The sequence below is a fragment of the Gossypium hirsutum genome, chromosome A12 (genome assembly GCF_007990345.1).
Source record: "Gossypium hirsutum isolate 1008001.06 chromosome A12, Gossypium_hirsutum_v2.1, whole genome shotgun sequence".
NCBI lineage: Eukaryota > Viridiplantae > Streptophyta > Magnoliopsida > Malvales > Malvaceae > Gossypium > Gossypium hirsutum.
Genome location: NC_053435.1, coordinates 108,746,874 through 108,764,850, shown reverse-complemented (window position 1 = coordinate 108,764,850; position 17,977 = coordinate 108,746,874). Strand labels below are relative to the sequence as shown.

The 17,977-nt window shown below is 32.4% G+C and overlaps 3 protein-coding genes across 6 annotated transcripts; 2 read left to right on the top strand and 1 right to left on the bottom strand.

Moving 5' to 3' along the window:
• Window positions 1-4,109: 4,109 nt before the first annotated feature.
• Window positions 4,110-5,175, bottom strand: LOC121211252 (dynamin-related protein 12A-like). The gene is made up of 4 exons (XM_041083829.1): window positions 5,015-5,175; window positions 4,834-4,904; window positions 4,496-4,721; window positions 4,110-4,209 (listed from the first exon to the last, which is right to left on the bottom strand). Exons 1-4 carry the CDS (start codon window positions 5,141-5,143, stop codon window positions 4,117-4,119), a joined length of 519 nt encoding a protein of 172 aa, XP_040939763.1. The 5' UTR covers window positions 5,144-5,175; the 3' UTR covers window positions 4,110-4,116.
• A 1,386-nt stretch (window positions 5,176-6,561) lies between these two features.
• On the top strand, window positions 6,562-14,835 carry LOC107930999 (uncharacterized). Of its 4 annotated transcripts, none has more exons than XM_041083827.1 (12): window positions 6,562-7,457; window positions 7,665-7,922; window positions 8,532-8,774; window positions 8,923-9,069; window positions 9,275-10,282; window positions 10,370-10,761; window positions 11,290-11,363; window positions 11,474-11,555; window positions 11,634-11,759; window positions 12,348-12,454; window positions 13,514-13,671; window positions 14,342-14,835. In XM_041083827.1, the coding sequence occupies exons 1-12, from the start codon at window positions 7,017-7,019 to the stop codon at window positions 14,561-14,563; spliced, it is 3,258 nt and encodes a 1,085-aa protein (XP_040939761.1). In that variant the 5' UTR covers window positions 6,562-7,016; the 3' UTR covers window positions 14,564-14,835. The 4 variants fall into 4 exon arrangements, 3 of the variants coding, with proteins under 3 accessions (XP_040939761.1, XP_040939762.1, XP_016718265.2); XM_041083828.1 differs by having other exon boundaries at window positions 9,275-10,483; window positions 10,640-10,761; XM_016862776.2 differs by having other exon boundaries at window positions 9,275-10,761.
• Window positions 14,836-15,867: 1,032 nt separating this feature from the next.
• LOC107930967 (DNA-directed RNA polymerase III subunit RPC10) lies at window positions 15,868-17,330 on the top strand. The gene is made up of 3 exons (XM_016862745.2): window positions 15,868-16,243; window positions 16,335-16,428; window positions 16,935-17,330. The coding sequence occupies exons 1-3, from the start codon at window positions 16,130-16,132 to the stop codon at window positions 17,057-17,059; spliced, it is 333 nt and encodes a 110-aa protein (XP_016718234.2). The 5' UTR covers window positions 15,868-16,129; the 3' UTR covers window positions 17,060-17,330.
• The last annotated feature ends 647 nt before the right edge of the window (window positions 17,331-17,977 follow it).

The following is a 17,977-nucleotide window of genomic DNA, read 5'->3' as shown; positions in this document are numbered from 1 at the left end:
GCCAGCACCAAAATTTTTTTTTAAATACTCGTACTGGTGTCGGCCATTATAAGGCCAGCACCAAAATTTTTTTTTAAGTTCTCGTATTTTTGTATACTAGTATGATACGATTTAAAAAAAAACCCTAGTGTCGGCAATTGGAAGGCCAAAACCAAAAAAATCAATTTTTTAAAGCCTGACACAATCACCAGACAATCATGGGATCAAAATACGATGTGGTGCCGGCCATTAAAAGGTCAAAACCCTATTCTAATGTTCATTTCAAGTCATTTTAGTAATTGTTTTTAAACTTGATTTATTTTTATAAATAATAAAAATTTTTAAGTTAGTTTAGTAAAATAGCCTATATTTTGCTCTCCTCAAATTTCTATAACACGAATATTCTTTCAATCCCTCGATGCTATAACTACAAAAGATTCTTTTACTAAAATAATATATTTTAAACTAGTTATATAATTAAAAATTGTGAATACATGTATTACTATAATCACATTTAAAGTATTATAAATACAAACTTTGGCACCTAATTAACATTTATTATATAAATTCAGGTACATTTTAGTTTTAGTTTTTATATTTATATTTATTTGTGATGCTATTTAGGTAATACTTAAATTTTGTGTCATCTCACATGTGCCGATTAATTATTTCTAAATGATTATATTAAATTATTTTTTATTTTCATATTATTTAATAAAAATATGTTTATTTATAATTTATTGTTAAAAACTAAAATAATAAATAGTAATATAATTTCTTTTAATTTTATGGTTTATATGTATGTATATAGTAATATAATCTTGTACGCACATTAAATACCATTTTATGTTAAAATCACATTACGTGCACGTCAATGCTGTAATAGTAATTGAAAGAAGAAAAAAAAAAACTTATATAATAGGGTAAATTACACCCAAGGTCACTAGTATTAGTAAGTTTACTTTTGGTCACTCACTTTTAAAAAATTACAAAATAATCTCTGAACCATTCGAAAGTTTTTATTCGTAACATCAAATATTAAATTGAGATATTTGTGGGTAATAATTGGTAAAAGATATCTCAAAAAAATTTAAATATATTGCTCAATTTATTAAGGTGTAAAATCACTTTTTAGGTTTAATTTTGGTAATTATAGGGGTTGAATTGTTTTTTTCTAAGTTAATCACTAAACTTCGCAATTGTTTTCGTATTAGAGTTTGAATTTTTTTTAGTATAAGTTAGACCCTAAACTTAACAATTATTTCCGTGTTGGGGCTTAAACTTTTTTTGTCTAAATTTATCCCTGATATTTCCTTTAAAACATTAAAGTTAAGAGCTCAATGTGGGAACAATTGTCAAATTCAAACTTCAATATGGGAACAATTACCAAGTTCAAGGAATAATTTTGATAAAAAAATTCAAGCCACAATGTGAGAATAATTACCTAATTTAGATATTAATGTGAGAACATTTGTCAAATTTACTACTGGAAAAAAAATTAAACCTCAAAAATTAATAACAAAGTTTATAGAAGGTTTACATAAGGATAGTGATAATGCACCAAAAGTTTTGTTCTTTTAAAAAAACCCTCCTCTTTGAAGATTTGTTCTTTAAAAAAAACCTCCTCTTTGAAGGAAGGTGAGAATTTCTATAGGGTTAAATTATTTTTGGGGTTTAAATTTGGTAAATTTTTTTATATTGGGCATAAAATTTTTTTATTCAAATTAAGCTTTGATGTTGGTAATTGTTTCCACATTGAAATTTAAACTATAGGGTTTTCAATGACTAACTTAGATAAAAATATTAAACATTAATATGAGAATAATTACTTAGCAATTTCATAATATAATTTTAGTTGATTAAGTGGGATCCCCCTCCTCATACCACTACAAAGTTGTGGATTGTGTTTTTATCAAGAGTAAGATAGATTCAAATTATGTCCTCACAAATGGTACATATTATTTATATTTTTTAGTAAAATTTTGGATTGAGAGTAAGTTGTTTGGACTAAGATCATTGGAAGCTTTGCAAAAAAGAAAAAGAAAAAAAGAGAGTAAGTTACGAGGCATTAGAACTTACGTTTTCTGATACCTAAGTTAATAAAGAGTTTAAAAAAAATGAAGTGAATACTGATTAGAGATATTTTAACAGAGTAGCGATAAAAAAATGTAACTGAATTTAGCTAACTACAACTTAAATTTTGGGCTCAATTTTATTTTAAAATTTTGATTAGATTTTAATTCAATATAAATATAAAATATATAAGAATAAACTAAATTAAGCTGATTCAGTTAATAAAAACAAATTTAGAATTTTTATATTTAATTTTAATTTTAATTTTAATTTCATATCATACTTTTAATGAAATTCAAGTTTACGAATCAAAATAAAAAAAAATTATTGTGTTCAAGGACTAATATAAAAAAATTCAAAAATTAAAATGAAAAAAAATTATTAAATTTGGTATAATCTTACACTGTTATATCATTATATTTTAATAAAATCTAAGGTTACGAATCAAGTTAGAAAAACTTGCTGTGTTCAAAGATAAAAAAGTTGAAAGACTAAAATAAATTTAAAAAATAAAAATAAAAAGATCAAAATTTAAAAAAAAAATCAAAACTTTTAGGTAATGGCAGCACAATATTATAATGTCGCATTAATCATGAATTAAATTACAAAAACACGTGGTATTTAAAGATTAATATGAATAAAAATGTTTAAAGACAAAAAAAAAATTACTAATTTCAAATTAATCTTATAATGTCACATTGTATGGAATTCAAGTTTACGAATCAAGGACTAATATGAATAAAAAAGTTCAAAGACTAAAGTGAAAAAGGTTATTAAATTTAAGGACTAAATACTAGTTTATCCCTTTAAATTTAACTTAACATTGAAGTATTGGATTAGAGTTGTATTGGATTAGAGGTGTAATAACAAATCAACTGTTTGGTTGAATGTAATGGAATAGAGGCGTAATAGTAATCTTGTGTTTGGTTGAATGGAATAGAGGTGTAATAGCATAATGGAAAAAACTAAAATGACTAGAATACCCTTACCATAAATTTGTTTTGGTAAATGATTATTGTTATTGTTATTTAAATTTTAATAAGATTATTATTATTAATAATAAATAATTTAATCATATTTAAACATAATTATTATTAGATATATTATAATTAAAATATAGAATTTAATAAAATTCTTAATAATCAATATTCTTATATGAATTTACTCAAATAATAATATATGATACTATAAAATATAAATTAACATAATTATTATTAAATATATTATAATTAAAATATATAATTTAATAAAATTCTTAATAATTAATATTCTTATATGAATTTACTCAAATCATAATATATGATACTATAAAAGATAATTTGAAATAATTAATATTAAATATATTTTAATTAAAATATATGATTTAATAAAATTTAAAATAATTATAACTAATAAATTATCTTATATGAATTTGTATAATTTAAAATAATTATTATCTTAGTCAAAATATGACTAATTTTCCGAAGCATGGGAAGAGGATTTATCTAGTAATTTTAAAATTTATCTCAAAAATGCTTAAATTAATAAATTGCAAAAAGAAAAAAGAAAAAATCGAGAGGTATTTGGGTCAGACTCAAGTTATTTCCAAAATGTGTTCGGATGCTTAAATTAATGAATGAAAAATCACATAAGCGATAAAGTGGCAAAACATTTGCATATTATACAGCTTTAAAGAAACTTAGAATACACAACAAATGATGTTTGCATTCTAAAATATGGTAAAAAATATATTGCTTTAACGAAAATACAACAAAACAGATCCCAATACCATGCCCCATGGTTCTAAATTTACCCACTCTTACTTCGACCAAGCGACCGTATCGATTTCAGCTTGTGCACTCCTATATAATTCCAGTCTCTTCGCAAGAGCGGATCGGCGTTCCATGATTGCTGGATCCTCATTCAGTAATGCCGATAATCGTTTTTGCTACAAAAAAAATTTCCTAGAAATCATTCACTGATCATCTGTTTCACCAAAATAAGTAACAGACGGTAAGTTGACTCTTATAAACCTTGAAGAATACTAAACTCAATGTCAAAAGATAGAAAAATAGCAGGCAAATTTTATTTGGTACATGAACAATATAAGCAAAGATGGGAATATACCGGAGTTTCACTCATAGCCTTGTGAACCAGATCCTTCAGAATGGAATGAGTCTGAAAAATGTAACAAATGAAATCAATCCAATTTGAAGCATCAGTCTATGACCAACATGATCCCTAGTAAACCGAGACCTTAATAGCAGTTAAAAATTATCAACATTTTTTATGTAAGACAACTAAATAGTAGAGGATAGCAAGAATATTGATACTTGAAAGAAAAAAAATGTGTTTTAAGAATCACAACTGAACTGATGCTGAAAGAAAAAGAAAACCAGATGATCTTGGCATGCCAAATTGAATATGACAGATATAGCATTTTTTCTAAAATTTACTTTCATACCGCATCAACAGCAGCCTCAGCTGGACCTCTGATAGTAACTAAAGTAGATTCAATCAAACAACGGTATCCTTGTTCAGGAGCTATTAAATGTGGTTGATAGCCATCAGCTTCAATAATGAGCTTCCTAATATTCTCCATTGATAGTTGCCTGTCAAATTGCAACATTTTCAAAGCAGCAGGAAGTTGGTTGTCGAAAACATTGTAAACCTTATCACCACCAGTACGCCTGTGAACAACATTGAAAGTCAAGACAAAATCTCTAACAAAATTAGCAAAATTGAATGATGTTGAAGACAGGTGTATTAAGGAAGGTAAAACAAACAAGACGTGATACATACACCCCATCCAAATGTTCTCTGAAATTTTGATAAAAAATACGGCAAATCTCCATAATTGTGTACAACTTCCCCTGTATAAGCATCTCAATCATCAGTAATTCCTAAAGAGCTTATAACTAATAATCAACTGCAAGTGGAATAGCCAAAGAATTCCAAACTCCACACACAAGAGCACACTTACACCCGCATCAGCTGCAATAGGCTTTCCAAGGCGACTCAATTCGGTTTCAAGTTCAGCAATTGTTTTATTAATAAGGGACTGAATGCCAGGGATTCTAGACTTGATAACAGTTTCCAAATGCTGAGACATTAACCAGTATGACAAAGATAATACAACTTAAGAAAAGATAGCAGTAAACCCAGTATCATCTTGTCCTTTACAAGAAAGTATAGGATAAAAAGTTCAATCTAATGATCAATAAACAGAATTCTACTTCTTTGAGAGAAAATGTTTAGAAATTAGCTAAAATTGCATAAGAACGGTAAGTATATGTGAATGACGCATATCAAACTCATTGCAGCTTCAATCTAATTTACTATATCAGTCCCCATTCAACCAAATTATCACATGTAAAATCTTTCAAACCATCAATAGATATCAATAGATAATTATCACATAATTATATTTTCAATAAACTGTGTGCCTGCACAGAATCAACTTACCACAAAATTTGGGCAATTACTCTTCAAAACGTCTCAAACAATGTCTCTTCAAGGAGATCAGTTTCATCAATTGTGTCAAAGTTGAACTTCACCAAAAAACAGATGTAGGTTCCCAAGAATAAACACAATAGCAACCTACAACATCTAATTAACCAAATAGAATGCACAAAATGCATACCAGTACTGTATGTTGGACATTATATTTGTTCTTGCAACATTCACGGTTCTCAGAAGGTGTTGGCATGAACTAGCAAATCCCTTGTGTGACCTAAAGGAAACAAGATTACAAAGTGAAAGTAAAAAATTAATGTCCACCTGTCTAGGGGAATCTCAGTAGCATCAAAGAAGCATCAGAGAAAATTGGTCTAATCAAACTAGCAAATCACCCTCACTTTTGTGTTACATTTGCTCAATAAGATTCGAGTTACAAACTCCAAATTGGAGTCTCATCCACTAGAACAGTCTAAACACAAAAGTTGAAGAAGTGAATGCACTAACAAGGCAGTAACCTTTACCTTTCGAGAGAGCAATCGGTCGAAAGAGTGTCGAAACCCACTACTTGAGAGCAATCGAAAGAGTGTCGACTGGTTGAGAAGGCCAATCGAAAGAGTGACAGAGAAGTTGTAAAGAAAAAGAAAAGAAGGGAGAAGGTAGAAGGAAATCAGTTGAAACTTGAGCAAATGGGCAGAAGGTAGAAGGAATGAAGACAATGGGGAAGGCAATCGGGAGGGTAAAACAGAGAGCAAATCGACAGAGAGCAAATCGGCCGAAAAAGAAAAGAAATGAAACGGGGGAGCAAGCTTGAAGGAACGGAAGAGGAACACAGGGGATCGGGGGAGGGTAAAACAGGGAGGGTTTGCTGAAGCCGTTCCTAATCTGGGCAAAAGGGGGAATAGAAATCGGTGATTTTCAGCGATTAGGAAAGTAACCGATTACACCCGTATTACCAATACTTTAAACCAAACACGGGATAGAGAGGGATTAGGTGGAGCCCACCGACACCAAACCAAACTTATTGTCAAAATTATTTCCAATAATGTACAAACATAAAATATCTTATTTACATAGTAAAGAAACTTCCTTTCAATCCCCTTGGAAATTCGAAAGAAAAAAAAACCAGTTCTTCACAAATGCCAAAGTCTTTTAAAGTTTAACTCAAATCATTTCACCCAATTAATCATCATCTTCATCCTCAAAATCCCCTTTGAAAATAGAGAAAACCCCAAAAAAGAAAATCTCTGCCCATCTCAAGGCCGTGTGCCTATCTCCCCAGTCCCAAATCTTCCTTTGAACCGCTTTTCCTATAATTATGTTATGATTTTAATAACAAAAGCAAAAACCTCATCACTCTTTTGAATCCATTTCTCTTTCCCTTTGATCTCTTATTTTGAATTCGTTTAAGAATTCTGATATATATATATACATGTGCGTGTAGTGTGGGAGTTGAATGTGTGAGCTTTGATGCGAGCCAACGGATGATTTCCTTCTGTTTCTAAACTCTAATTCTACTACTTTACCCAATGGCGATCGTCACAGGGGATCGCTACCTTGAGAAGCTGGTTAAATTTGTTGATGACCAGGCTGGGGCTTTGATCGAAGGGACCAAGGTATTGAAGCTTAACCCGGCAGGGCTTCACTACGTACAGTCACGGCTCGAGGCGTTGCAGGAACTCGAGAGGCTTTTAGCCGGAGCTCCAGTTGACTATCTACGGGCTTACGTGTCGGACCTTGGGGACCACCGGGCGCTTGAACAACTTCGTCGGATTCTGCGGCTGTTGACGACTCTGAAGGTGGTGTCTGCTTTGCCACCGCCTGCGCGTGATCCCACTCCTCTCTCTCTGTTGCCGTTTGGGAGATTGAAGGTTTTGGAACTTAGAGGCTGTGATTTGTCTACTTCAGCAGCTAAAGGGTTGCTTGAATTGAGGCATACTTTGGAAAAGATTGTTTGTCATAATTCAACTGTGAGTTTATTTGGGATGTTTTGCATTTATTAAACCAACGAACTAAGAATCAATTGCCCTTATTTTAGTTTATAGTATTATGAACTGTAATATACTATTCCTTCTTTTGGTCTCTTAATGACAGTTTAGTAATATTAATAGTAGGTGAATTACTGCTAGAATTTCAGAATAATTCATGGGTTATGTTTGTTTTTCAAAATTATGTAGGATGCTCTGCGACATGTGTTTGCTAGTAGAATTGCTGAGATAAAGGGCTCTCCACAGTGGAACCGGTTGTCCTTTGTTTCTTGTGCATGCAATGGCTTGTTACTAATGGATGAGTCTTTGAACCTTCTTCCTGCTGTTGAAACGCTTGATTTAAGTCGAAACAGGTTTGCAAAGGTGGATAATCTTCGGAAATGTGTGAAGTTGAAGCACTTGGACCTTGGATTCAATCAACTGCGATCCATCTCATCATTTAGTGAGGTAAGTTACTTGGATTATTTACTAATGAAATTGTGACTTTGATTGTGACTTGATGCTCAAAAATTTATAAATGGATGTATGTATTTGGTATGGCATTATCAACTGCCTTGACTCTAGGTTTCTTTCACATAGTACTTTTGTTAAATTGACTGCTTTTTGCTGTGTTTTTACTTGTGCAATTGCCCATATGGCATCCATTTTGTCAGAGTTTCATTTTAGTACTTCCTGTTTTGCTTTAATCATTTTTGAAAGATTGTGGAGCTATTGACGAAAGAAGCTTGTTAGGTATTATTCATAAAAGAACTCATTAAGGAAATTATGAGTTCTACTTTAACACCAATTTTAGATTATTGGGAGGGTAGGTAAAGGAAAGGAAAGAATGGGGAAAGTTGGAAACCTGCATAAAAGAAAGGGGGCTTTTCAGTTAGCTAAGGTATTATATGTCTCTTTAAAGATTCAGTGGTCTGACATTCATTTAATTGTGTATGGAAAACTTTCTTAAACTTTTTTTTATTTTTATTACAAGGTCTTTGCCTTTATGTTTTGACCAAATATTTTGATATAGGAATTCTATTTGGGCCTACACATCATTGTTGATGAAAAATGCAGGTCTCCTGTCAAGTTGTTAAACTTGTTTTGAGGAACAATTCTCTAACGACGCTGCGTGAGATTGAAAATTTGAAGTCTCTTGAAGGGCTTGATGTTTCCTACAATATTATTTCCAATTTTTTAGAGTTGGAGTTCCTTGGAGGGCTCCCATCTCTTCGAAGCTTATGGCTTGAAGGGAATCCACTATGTTGTGCCCGATGGTATCGCGCACAAGTATTCAGCTACTTCAGTTGTCCTGAAAATGTAAGTTTTACAGGTATCTATTTGGAAATGGATGTTTTGGTTGTTGAACTTCTGTGCTTCTTTGGTAAAACATTTTATATTTTTATTTTCTATCTTGTTTTCCTGCTATTCATACCGTTATTCATTGTTCTATTATATGGTTGACTAGTTGAAATTAGATGACAAAGCAATCAGCACCAGAGAGTATTGGAAGAGGAAGATTATTGTTGCCAGCAGACAGAAGCGACCTTCCAGCTTTGGATTCTACTCTCCTGCAAAAGGTGCAGAAGGAGAGGAGGGTATCAACAAAAAGAGGGTGCGTAAAGCTTTACTAATTCTCAAATTTGTATGTTTTTTTAACTTTGCAGTCATCCATCCTCCATCTCCTTGTGGTGAAATTTTGGCACACTGATTAGTCTTTTGGATGCATTTGATGCAATGTTGGTTGTTCATGTACTTCATAATTTATTATAACTTGTTTATGATTGTTAATAGGTGGTTATCTTTTTAATTTATTGCAGAGAAAGGCGTCTCGACTTGCTTTGATTGAGAATGAACAACATAGTACTTACATCTGTTCTGATCAAGATTCTTTGTCATGCGGTAATGAAATGCGAAGTGGAGAAGAGAACATCATATCTGAGGATGAGGCTGAAATAGTTGATTTGATGCAAAGAGTAGAACAATTGAAGAAAGAGCGTTCTATTCTTTGGTTGCGAGAGTTCAAGGACTGGATGGATCATGCTTCTGAGAATTTTGCTGATGATGATAATTTTAATGTGGCTATGTTACATCCTGGGAAAGAAAATTATAAGAAAGGTGGGAAAAGCGAGAGGCATCTTAGTGAAGGTTCTAGATATGTTTCAGATTCTGTTCAAGCTTCAGGAGATGAAAGTAGTATGAACATTTTGGAATCTGATAATTCTTTTGCAGATACGTCTGGCAGTGTGAATGCCAACAGATATTGTGACCCTATTTTTTCGTCAGGTATTACTGGTGGGTTCACTTTACCAGGCTTGAGAACAATGGATGTAAAACACGAGTATCAGAAATCTTACTTGCACGATGAGGCTAGTAGCGGATCCGTTTTAGCTGAGAGTTCTCATCGTAATATTTTTGCCCTTGACGAAAGTAATAGAATGGTTCAAAATGCCGTAGTATCACATTTGAATACTGTTGGTATTATGACCGAGTCTAATTCTTCATCTGCTAACCCTGGATCGCCACCTCATTATCAGAAGGACCTTCTGCACCGTCGTCATAATTTGGTGGAAGAAATTCTGCAGTTATCAGCAGAGTCCTATTCAGCAGCATCATCTGACAGTGATACAAGCTGCAGTGAAGATGATTACTCTGAAGCTGGGATACCTGTCCAGGAATATCCCAATGGGAGCACTGAAGGGCATTCTCCATTGCATTCTTTTGCACATACTTATTATGAAAAAGGAAATAACACTTCACATGGGAGTCAAAATGGCATTGGCATAATTGATTCATGCACTGAACAAACCCTCAGGATCAACAAAATTGTAAGTATGAACCAATCCCTGCAACCATACAGTAAGTTAGATACAGGTTCTAATTATCCAGAGATATCTTCTTTTGTGAACCGAGAGGCTGATTGGTTTGAAAAGAGAAAAAGCGGAAGGAAACCAAAAAGAAGAGTGATTTCACTGTTGGAAGAGAATAGCTGTCAACAGGTACCACAAGAATCAAACGGCACCTTGGAGGTTAGTAGGGTTGATATTGAAGAAATCAAAGGGAAGCGCTCTTTAAATGGTAGTGATCATAAAAAAGGTTTTGATAAAAACCAGATTAAAAAAGCTATTTCAATACCACAAGTTGATAATGCTGTGAGATATTCTGGTGCTGAGTGCTCTTCTCAGGGGAAGAACGATTTTATTGAGGACTATTTCAATAAAAATGTTGCTGATTTGACAGTTCATGAGGCTTGTAGGTCATACATGCGTTGCAATTGCATGGTTGACCAACCTTTTTGTGGAGAACGGTAAGTACTGCCAAAAAAAGGAAAAAGGGTTTTACTTTGTTGTGATGAGGCCTTTCCAGTCTCCTGCTAGGGAATTCAAAATCATATTAGTGGCGATAGATTGACACTACTTTGATAATGAGTTTCAATGCACAATAGCATCTAATATTATTGTCTTACGAAGGAATTTTTTGTGAAGTTGTGTCAATCAATTACCATTTTATATTCTTTTTGCATTTGTATTTGCCCTTCATGTATTTTAGTGAACCTATTTCTCTGAGGAAATTTTCTCTCTTTTTGGTGCTAATCTTCGTGGTTTTCTAATGTGTTTTAGGCTAGATTTTTCTAGGTCATTTCTTGGATGCCTGTAGTAAAATAGAAGTGTTTACATTGGGTACTTGTGCAAATCATTGATCTTATTTGCTTGTTATGGTTTTGGAGTGTTTCTATATTAGCTATGATTTGTCATAAACCCGCACCAACCAGGTCATTCTTGTAAATTGAGGTCTTGGCATTCTAAATAATTCCTTGCTTTCCTTGTTTCTGCAGAGAAGTAGCTCTAGTATTGAGCAGTGAGGAGAAGTTATATGTGCTGCTTGTTGGCGTCACATTTGATGGATCAGGTTGGATTATGAAGTAGTCATTTGTTGATAGTCTTTTCAGTGTTTGTTGACAAAATTTCTTGTGCGGATTGCCAAATTTCATTATGGTGTGCTCTTTGATTTCTTTGCAGAGAGTATCTTGGATTTATTAGGTTCCCATAGGGTTGAAGATATAAGAGAGGTTTTAGTTGGTCTGAGTCTTCAGGTTGTGAGGTTAGTGATTTATAACTTCAATGGAAGTTAAGAAACTAATCGTTCCTCTATAACCATATATTTTCTATTGTTGAATAGGGTGTATGTCAAAGGGAATGTAGCATACTTGTTCATAACAAGGAGCATCAAGAAATCAAGTCAATTACTTTACATGTTGAAAGCTTCTGATTCATCCACACCAAATGATAAATGTCCTTTAAGAAGGTGATTTCAATACTCTTTTACTTAACCATGAAACTTAATGCTTAAAATACCAGCCGTATGTGTCTCTATGTGTTTATGTGACATAAATACTTTTCTGGACATCCATCCTAAAATGAATTTCATACTATGAAGTAGCGACACTTCTGTCAGGAGTATTCAAGTGTCGAACATGTGTCCGACATGAACACCACTCCAATGTGGCAAAATATGTTGGACATGTGATGGCACATAAAATGCCTAGGTGCATAATAAAGTTTTTCTTTTCCCTCTCAAATGGAATCAACATTGAATGGAACCTTGTATTTTATGGAACTCATGTTCTACCCATATTATGTGTCCATGTCTGTGTTTCCTAGATTTCATATTAGTGTTGGTTTATTTATCTCTATGTTCAAATATTTTTCCTTACCTATGTCTCAATGAATGTGGATAAGTTGCATGCACTGCTCCAAAAACAACTCTAGATCAACAATCTTACAACGAATGGGACGTGGATTATAATAATGATTAGTTTTGACTTCAATAACTGCCATACAACGTACATTTTCTTTGTCATGATAGATTGAGGTTTGGAAATTTAAATGGCAGTTTGGAGCAGGTTCAGGCTGAGTTGTTTGAGAAACAAATTTGTGGGGGTTTAAAATTAAGCATTTTCCAATATTCCATGGTGCTTTTCTGGCAAGGTGGCCATGAAGGTATGTTCAATGAATTTTATCCTGTTATGATTTGTTTTATTTAATTTACTTGTCATCTCTATAATGTTACTAATAATTTTGTGTGGAACGGGAAGGATTGAAAAGTTCTGTTCTTTCAAATCCTGATGAACTTTTGGTTGCTCTTAACATGAAACTTTAGATGAATGGGATTGGTTGACTTGACTTGGTGTTTGTTTGAAAATGTCAATAGGAAGATGTCAACAGGTTGTATTTGCCGATAAGATTCTATTGCGGAGTCTGTGTTTCCGTGTTTGTTTGTCCAGAACCCTTGACTAATTTGTAGGAGGTCTCATATGTTTCCTTCTCCGAGGGCTAAAAGTAAAATGCTTTCAGTTTGTGAGAAAGTATGTTCATAGTTTACGATGTTGGGATATCTTTTGGTTATAACTTCTGCATGAATATCATTGTCTTGCTTGCATAGTATCTTGGTTGTGAATGCTGATACCTTTGTTCTTGTGTATACATACATGCATTCAGACGAAAAGGTGGTTGTATGAGGTAAAAGTACCATGGAGGCCTCTGTATTAGGAGTCATATTGCATTTTCCCTCCTTTAATGGCAAATTATTCCTTGTACATTCTATCAAAAAGCGAATTGGTCATTTCTGTTAAAAATTTCATCCATTTCTACTATTAAAAATTGGTGTTGCTATTAGAATAACTTGACAATTTTATGTGGTGTGCTATGTATACCTCATTTTGACATACAAGAACCAATTTTTAACAGTAGAAATAGATGGAATTTTTATCATAAGGACCAATTTACTCTTTGATTTAATATAGAGGGAATAATTTACCCATTTTTTAGTAGAGGCGGCAAAATGCTATCCGACTCCTAGTACAAAGGCCTCCATGGTACTTTTACCAGTTGTATGATTATATTTAGCAGTTCATATTCTTTGGATTATATGACAACACTTGATTATCAACTATTCATCTAGCATTCTTAAGCTCCCACTTGCATGCGAATGCAAAGGTATATACACATGAACCTTGGACTTGATAATGCTTAATCTTATTTTGTGTGAAAACTGGACAGAGGAACCGTGGTTTTCAAGATCATTGTTTGTTATCGGAGGACATGTGCTTGTGTGCGTTGAAGACATCTTTCAGTTTAGTTCTCTCCTAAACAATGCATGTTCCAGTCCATATTTCTCCCTTGATTCAAGCTGCAACATCGCAGGCATATCAGAGATGGTAACCTTTCTGTTATTTTTGTCTTGCATTCTGCAACCAATGGTTATAATTGCATGTAGAAGATGACCATATTTTTTGGTTTATACTTTATACATTCCGTGAGAATAATTATTTTCCCTATTAGATGTTCATTAAGACGTTTATAAGCCATTCAAAATAGACAGCAACATCTCCGGTAAAAGTACCAATAGAGGCTCTTATATTAGGAGTCAGATTGCATTTTGTCCCCTCTACTAAAAAATAGCAGTTTAGTCCTTATACATTAGATGAAAGAGCAAACTATCATTCTATTAAAAATTTCATCTATTTCTACTATTAATAATTGGTCCCGCAGACGTACACATGACACACTACAATTCACTGTTTGGTTCTTCTGTTAGCCATGCTATTATTTAATAATAGAAATGGATGGAACTTTCTTGCTCTTTGATTTAATGTACATAGACTAATTTACCTATTTTTTGAGTAGAGGGGGCAAAATGCAATCTGATACCTAGTACAAGGGCTTCCAGGGTATTTTTACCCAAAATCTCCTTTTCTGTTGTTTCTAAAATCCATGTAGAAAGTGGGATTATATGTACCATGACATACACAATTTCCTTTTTCGTTTTACTTACCATCGATGTTGAGTCTAGGAAAGGAAATTGTTAATCCGGTTTGTACTTTTTAGGTCATCGAGCAAGGAGAGACGTGTTGTATAACATTGGCCATTAAGTCCAGCACATCGAAAGCCGGTTCATCGACCAAAACGCAAAAAAGGGCCGGTCTGAGTAGTAAGAAGTGGAAACTGAAGTGGTTCTCTCAAGAAAGTCTATCCCAATTTGTGGCATTAGTGAAGGCAATCCATCTAGGGATGACATTATCTCCATTGCTTGTAAGATATAAATCATGAGTGTCTTTTTAGTGTTATTTTATTTTTATTTTTTTCCTTTCATGTTCCATATTCATTTCATTCTTTTAATTGGGTGCTTTCATTTGTGTGAGATTTTTGTTTGTGGTTGGTCATGGTGTGTTTGTGTGCGCCAAAGTTCATGACTTTGTGTTAGTATTCTTTGATTTGTATTCTTTTTAGAAGTGAAAAAAATTTCACATGTACAGGTATAGTACAGTGTGTAGATTTAGCCAATCAAATTTATGGATGTTGAGAATTTTTTAGTCGCATCATATTTAGTCTTGCCAAATTTCTGCATATTTTGATTAAGAGTATGTTCTCTTGGGTGTTTGCCCAAGATGTACAAGTAGTTGCTTGGAAAGTTCTTTCTAATGGTATTGTAAAGATTAAATATATCATTTGTTACCTGAATTAGACATTTCTTTTTCTAATTTGGTACTTAGACACTTTTTTTCCTTTATAATTTGGTACCCGAGTGTTTCTTAGTCGAATATGATACCTGTATTTGGTAGAGATCAATACATTTTGATACCTAAAGATAACAGTGATATTTTTTTATATACAAATATGCAAAAAAGGGAATTGAAGTTTTCCTAACTTTTCCCTAAATGAAGTCTTAGATTAAGATAAAATCATGAAAACAAACAACAAAATTCGAAATTTAAGTTCACATAAATTAAATATCATTTTCTTAAAATTGATTATATGAACAAATTGAATTACGTATTAGATTTATATAATGTTGTCAATTGAGTCTCTGGTGGTGTAATGATAAAAGATAATCATTAAAATGAAATTTTAGTTTAGGGTTTAGATTTGATCCCTAAACATTACCTATCCCTCGTATCAAAATAATAAAAAAATATATTTTCAAATTCGATCTAGCTTGCAAAATCTTGTTTATTTTATTTCATTTAAAACTTTATTATCCTTTATCAAATAATTTAACTCTATTATCTAAAATTTTGTAATATAGCATAATATTACTTTTATGATTATCACCTAACAATATTAATAAATTATTATATAAATATCAATTTAGTAATATAATTAATAATAAAGGGTATTTTCATTAATTCATAAGTTTTTTTGAAATTATGTTTTTATATAAATTATAGTTGAAACCAATATTTTTATAATTGGATTGATGTTTGAACCGGTTAAACTACCAATTTCCAATCCCACTACCGGTTCAATATTAAAAATAAAAGAAATGAAAAAACAAAACAATAAAATATAATTTGAAAAATAAAAATTATAAGGCCCATTTCTATCCATTTGAACCAGATGATGCTTTTTAACCTAATATAATATGGCCCAATATAAATTGATCAATTTTTTTCTTTACTTCTTTTTTCTATTCTCTCCCTCTTCACTTTGATTTGTCGTTCTCCCCATCTTGCACTTTTCTCCGGTGGCGATACCAACTTGAGACGGCGGCCGAAACAAAGGGTCACCTTCAGTTGAGAGAAGTGAAGAACAGAACATTGGTTGAAGCTTCCCAAAAACAGAGGAATCGAGAAAAAAAAAACACAAGTTCTTAGGTTTTCCGACTGTGGTAAAAAAATGGAGTTTTGCCCAAGTTGTGGGAACATGTTACAGTATGAGTTGCCGCATATGGGTCGGCCTTCGGGGTTCTTTTGCCCGACTTGTCCTTACGTTTGTCACCTTGAGAACAAGGTTTTTTTTTTTTGAATTAATGCGAGTTTATTTTCGCGAATGTTGTCAAATTTTTTATTTTTTTGTGGATTGATTTTGATTTTTGTAATAGGTTAAAATAAAGGGAAGGCAGCATCTTGTTAAGAAAGAAATAGAACCCGTTTTCAACAAAGAAGATATGAAAATGGGCGGGTCTGAGACTGATGGTAATATAATATTTTTATTCCTGAATGTTGCTTCTTATTCTTCATTGCCTTTTGTGGTTATAAATTGTGAAATGTGAAATTTTGGGTGTTTGTTTGGTTCTATGAGATACATGATTATGCTGAATTGAAGTCAAAACCATGTTGTTGATGTATTGAACGCTTGGTTGTAGTAGTTATGATTCTTTCGATGATCTTTTCTCATGGGGGATTCTCGAGATAGTTAGAATTTTCTGTGTGTTTGGAGGATATCCCTATATCACTGTACTGGACACGAGGATTGATCTCGTCTACTTCTTCAACCTCTTTTCGACTGTCGTATAATTATCCATTCTTGTTGGGATAGAAATCTTATGTAAAAATTGGCAGTTGAGAGTTGCAAGGCTGAGCCACAATCATCTTTTATGTGTTCTAACTCTCGTGGTTGATTGCTGTTTGAGAAAGTCATTTTTAAGTGCCGTCCCTTGCTATTGCTGCCTTGTAAACGTTCTTTCTTTATTGTCTTGCAGCAACATGCCCTTCTTGTAGCCATGGGAGGGCGCTTTTCTCACAGGTGCAGATCCGGTCAGCTGATGAGCCGGCAACAACATTCTATCAGTGCTTGAAATGCGAAAAGATGTGGCGTGAGGATTGACTACATATTATTTCCCTCTTTCTTATTAGGCCCTGTCTTTGTGGACATGATTTTTGAGTTGCAGATTTTCAGTTTCTTGAGTTAATCCTTTTTTTGGGGAAAATAGACAAACTCTTCTGCTTGCTCATCTCATTTCACGTGGTTGGGTGGTCGGAAGTTTAATCGTTGCTCATGAGAATGGGACGCATTTCATGATCGACAGTTTACCTTTTTGAACTTGTGGGTTGTACTGATTATGGCAAAAGAAAAATAAAGAATATAATTTGTAGTTTATGGATGGTAAAATTAAAATATAAGATAATTTATAAAAAAAGGAACTTAGTGAAATGTTTTAGAGCAGGATAGCTATAGACTTTTCTTTTTAATTATGATTTAAAAGTATGGTATAAATAAAGAAAAGTTAAATTATAATATAAATACATGCATGGAAATCATTATATCTAAAAGTATGTAAATATTTATTACATTTTGATTTGATATCTATTGTTTAGATTCATATTATGAAATATATGTTTAAATATAAACTTATAAAGAATTATACTATGAAATATATATATATTTATATATGACATGAAGAACTGAAGTTTTCCTCTTCATTTTTTCCCAAATGAAGTCATAGATTAAAATAAATCATAAAAATAAACACACACACACAAAAAAAAAAAAGTATTGAGTTTTGACACCAAATGAATTAATCACTAAAAATAATTATATGAGTTTTGATATCTGTTCCTCAAAGTGAACACAGACGGTGCTAGACAATTTGAAAGGTTTTACATCAGTTGGAGGATTAGCCAAAGATGAAAATGGTGTTTCGCACTCAGGATTTGCAAGATATCAACTAGCGGATATGGTAGTCTTTCACTCAAAAATAATAAAAATTTAATTTAATCCTTTAAAAATTATAAAGATAGTGAA

Bases quoted from the DNA above. Each gene is read 5' to 3' on its own strand.
- LOC107930999 (XM_016862776.2), top strand. From the start codon at position 7,017: ATGGCGATCGTCACAGGGGATCGCTACCTTGAGAAGCTGGTTAAATTT. The intron at 7,923-8,531 runs GTAAGTTACTTG...TGAAAAATGCAG, and splicing joins CCATCTCATCATTTAGTGAG to GTCTCCTGTCAAGTTGTTAA. The intron at 13,672-14,341 runs GTAACCTTTCTG...TGTACTTTTTAG, and splicing joins TCGCAGGCATATCAGAGATG to GTCATCGAGCAAGGAGAGAC.
- LOC107930967 (XM_016862745.2), top strand. From the start codon at position 16,130: ATGGAGTTTTGCCCAAGTTGTGGGAACATGTTACAGTATGAGTTGCCG. The intron at 16,244-16,334 runs GTTTTTTTTTTT...TTTTTGTAATAG, and splicing joins TTTGTCACCTTGAGAACAAG to GTTAAAATAAAGGGAAGGCA. The intron at 16,429-16,934 runs GTAATATAATAT...ATTGTCTTGCAG, and splicing joins GGGCGGGTCTGAGACTGATG to CAACATGCCCTTCTTGTAGC.
- LOC121211252 (XM_041083829.1), bottom strand. From the start codon at position 5,143: ATGTCTCAGCATTTGGAAACTGTTATCAAGTCTAGAATCCCTGGCATT. The intron at 4,722-4,833 runs GTATGTATCACG...TGTTGTTCACAG, and splicing joins AGAGAACATTTGGATGGGGT to GCGTACTGGTGGTGATAAGG. The intron at 4,210-4,495 runs GTATGAAAGTAA...TACATTTTTCAG, and splicing joins CTGAGGCTGCTGTTGATGCG to ACTCATTCCATTCTGAAGGA.